The 4,244-nt window shown below is 47.2% G+C and overlaps 1 protein-coding gene across 1 annotated transcript in view; it reads left to right on the plus strand.

The window, feature by feature from the left end:
- Obscn (obscurin, cytoskeletal calmodulin and titin-interacting RhoGEF) overlaps positions 1-4,244 on the plus strand; it is a 113,094-nt gene that overhangs the window by 12,342 nt on the left and 96,508 nt on the right. The window contains 1 exon segment of the mRNA XM_028776488.1: positions 3,436-3,494. Within this exon segment, the coding sequence (XP_028632321.1) occupies positions 3,436-3,494 (59 nt within the window).

Raw genomic sequence — 4,244 nt, forward strand, 5'->3', positions numbered from 1 at the left:
TATAGATATACAAACACAGACACACACACAAACACACACATAGACACGCAGACAGATCAACAGACAGACACACACATGCACAGGAAACCCCCCTTCCCATTTTGATGTTGAACCCAGGGCCTTTCCCATCCTAATTACGTCCTCTACAACTGAACTCTATTCTTAGTAAGCTCTCTACTTTTGCGTCTTTTTGTCTCTCTATGGCTGCACCCTTGTCCAATAGCTCTAATGAATGGTGTGGCTGTTTCTGAGGGTGAACCCCCATGACCACCCACTTGGCCCTGCCATTTTTGCAGTTGGGGGTTTTTCTCATATACATTCCTGTCCATTCCTGTCCTGGTGTGACAGAGAAGTTCTTTTTTTTTTTTATTGACTTCTGCACATTTTCTGCTCAGGCTTGATTATGACGATGGCCCCTAGTTACAAAGCAAGGAACACCCCCTATTTGCTGAGCAGGTGGGGAGCCCTCAGTATCAGAGCCATTCTAGGCCTGCTGCAGTTTGATCAGCCTTGCCTACCTCTCATTTGTTCGAGTCCTTGTCCTAGTCCTCCAAGGAATCCTGCAGCTACCCCAACCTTCAGAGGGTCTCTGCTTGTCTCTGCTCGGTCTGGATGTGTGGTTTCTCACATAAGCTCATGTGCTGGTATTTGATTCCAATTGTGTTGAGATGAGGAGACGTTTACAGAGCAGGCCCCAGTGGGAGTGGGGGCCGTGGAGCTTCTAGCCTCATAAGTAGCTGAGTGCGCTGTGCCAGGTCTTGTGGGACTGGAGTGGCTTCTGTGAGAGTGGACTCTCCTGAGTGAGCCTGGCACCTCTCACATCTCCTTTCCTCTCCTGTCACTGTGGTGCCATCTTCCATGAGTCCTCATCAAAGCCTAGCTGCTGTCAGGGTGCTTTCCTTCAACTTTGGAACTGTGAGCTGAACAAACATGTTTATTTTAGTGAAGTACCAGCTTCAGTTATTTTGTTCTAGCAACGTGAGCAGACTCGGGTGGCTGTGTAACCTTCTACCACAGCCTTTCACAACCTTTCAGCCACAGAGGGGAAAGTGCTAGCATGTGCGTTAGAAGTCTATCTATAGGAGATGTCACCACCTCATTGATCCTTCTTCTTTGTTTGTTGGTTTATTTACTTTCTGAGCCAGAGTCTTATGTATCCTTGGCCTGCTTTGAATCTTCCCAGCTCCTATTTCTTGGAGAAGCCCTGAGCCTAGTCCCAGGCTTGGGTTTCATTGTCACACTCTATCCAGCATGGAAAAGCAGGGGTTGGGGAGCTAGGGGTGACAGACACTTTCCTTAGCACTCTCTGTGCTATAGGCTAGGCACCCACTTTCTTGCTCATGAGTTCAGATCTCTGGTAGGTATCCCTCTGTGTTCTACTTGTCTGGCTGCGAGTCTCTTAAATACCTATGACAGCGCACCAAGTTCTCCCCGCACCACCGAGTCTAGGTCACCTACTTCCTCTACCATGCCAACATGGATAACATCTTTATTTCATGGACCAATGCGCTATGGCCTATATTTGTGCCCTGCCCATGAGAAGGGGAAGCACGAATCTCTGCTGTTCACTGCATACCTCCCAGCTCCAGGCCCCCAGGAGGCCTCTGCTCACGTTGGCTGTGGTGGTGATTGAATGAACAGTGAGTTCATCAGCAGTCTGGAATCACTGAGGCCTTCACCTACATCTTCCCATGTCACATATACCTTTGACGATTTTATGCTAATGGGAAAAATACAGTTTCCTATGTAAATTGTCTTAATAAAATATTCATTTTAATTTTACCATAGTTAAATTACCTTTCCAATTTAAGGACAAATCATGTTAATTTGAAACAAAGGCCTCTTACAGATGCAGAATGGACAGGATCATGGAAGTTGGCGCTATGTGACATAGAATGTCATTAGTGTCTTAGTCAGGGTCTTACTGCTGTGAACAGACACCATGACCAAGGCAACTCTTATACGGACAACGTTTCATCGGGGCTGGCTTACAAGTTCAGAGATTCAGTCCCTTGTCATCAAGGTGGGAGCATGATAGCATCCAGGCAGGCATGGTGCAGGAGGAGCCGAGAGTTCTACATCTTCATCTGAAGGCTGCTAGCAGAATACTGGCTTCCAGGCAGCTAGGATGAGGGTCTTAAAGGCCATACCCACAGCGACACACCTACTCCAACAAGGCCACACCCACTCCAACAGGGCCACACCTTCTAATAGTGCCACTTCCTGGGCTGAGCATATACAAACCGTCACAATTAGGGATGGATGAAGCACACGCAGTTTAAGGACTTGCATGATGACAGGTGTGTGGATGGATATGGAGAACTTGTTAACAGTGAGATCTCTCTGAAAGCCACACAGAGTCCTTTGTGCTGACTTTCTCGTCACCAAAGATGTATCTAAAGATATTTTAAAAAGACATTTAAATTTTATTTATATATATGTATATCTGCCTATATGTTGGTATGTGCACATGAGTGCGAAGGGGCTAGAAGGCCAGAAGAATGTTGTGGATCCCCTGGGGCTGGAGTTACAGGCATTTGTTAGCCATCCACCATGGGTGTCTTAGTTACTTTTCTATTGCTATGACAAATCACCATGACTAAGACAACTCGTAAAAGAAAAGCATCTGATTGGTCCATCGTGGTGGGGCAGTGGGGTAGCAAGTAGCAAGTATGTTGGTTGGAACAGCTGAGAGCTCACATCTTGATCTTAATCAGAAGGCAGCATGAGGGAGGCACACTGGGAATGGTGGGAGTCTTTTGCAACCTCAAAGCCTGTTAGTGACACGCCTCCTCCAACAAGGCCAAACATCCCAGTCCTTCTCAAACAGTTCCACCAACTGGGGTGGAAATATTCAATCTTATGGAGGTTATTCTTAATCAAACTACCACAATGGGTGCCAGGAACTAAACTTTAATCCTCTGTAAGGACAGTTTCCGCTCCTAACCATTGAGCCATCTCCCTAGCCACCCGAGTACACTTAGAGAAGCGTTACTGATTATATCTCCAGGCAAACAACCCAAGTGAGCTGTAAGAAGGAAGAGAAAAAGTTGTTCAGTTGTGGTGTTTATGCAACACAACTCTATGTAGCAGCTTTAAGGAACACATTTCTGCTCTTCCTCTTCCCCTTCTTCCTTTTCCTCCTTCTCCTTTTAAGGACAGGGTCTCACTATGTACCCCAGGCTGGCCTGGAACTCACAGAGATCTGCCTGCCTCTGCCTCTCAAGTTAAAGTTGTGCACTCCAGTGCTTCAATTACGTGAACAATAATATGCAATGTGGATGGGTCCTTCAGACAAGTCAAACGGAAGCACCAGAACGCAGTGTAGTGCATGCGATGAAGACGTTGTGGTGACTCTCCCATTGTGTGGGTATCACAGAGTGCAGTCACCCAAACTGAGACAGCTATCATGTTGCTGAGCAACACTCCCTTAAGGGACCATCATGGTTATCTTGGGGTCAGTCACTGAGCAGAGGAGCATCGGGGCAGAGCATGTAACTTGCCTAACTGTTTTTTGTGAACTCAAAGCCCAGGTAGAAGTAACTGATAGTGACAGAAGTCAGAGTAGTGGCTGTGCGTGGATAGCCTCTCTCTCTCACTCTCTCTCTGTCTCTCTCTGTCTCTCTCTGTCTCTCTGTCTCTCTCTGCCTCTCTCTCTCTCTCTCTCTCTCTCTCTCTCTCTCTCTCTCTCTCTCTCTGTGTGTGTGTGTGTGTGTGTGTGTGTGTGTATGTGAGCCTGTATCTAGGCAGTCTGTGTGGACGGGGAGCTGGGATGCTTTGTTCACAGGTATGTGTTCTATGGGGAGAGGTGTTGAAGTTCACAGAGATGAACAAGTGCTTGTGCATACTTTATGTGTGGGTAAAACCATCAGGGAATGGAGACTGACTGCAGACCGCACTGTAGGCCAGTTCTGGGAGCAACAGCATCTGCCATGAACTTGGCAGAGACAGTAAACCCAGAGGTAAAGGTGCAGGAGTAGCCCAGCCTCTTTCCTCTGGCCTTGAAATTGCTCTTGAGTGAGAATAACTTTCAAATGTTCGCCTGAGTCACTGAGACAAAAGACACAGTTTGTGAAGACATGCCTAAATTCCACTGGACACCTGATGTCTTCAAGGACACGGTTTATAGAACCCTGGAGAATCAGTGTCTGTGAAATTGGTGCCGTATTGTATCTCTCACTGTGTGTCCCTAACTGTCCCCAGAACCCAAGCTGGTATTTGCCAAGGAGCAGCAGGCACGCAGC

Source organism: Grammomys surdaster, unplaced genomic scaffold, assembly GCF_004785775.1.
Source record: "Grammomys surdaster isolate TR1022 unplaced genomic scaffold, NIH_TR_1.0 270, whole genome shotgun sequence".
NCBI classification, from domain to species: Eukaryota; Metazoa; Chordata; class Mammalia; order Rodentia; family Muridae; genus Grammomys; species Grammomys surdaster.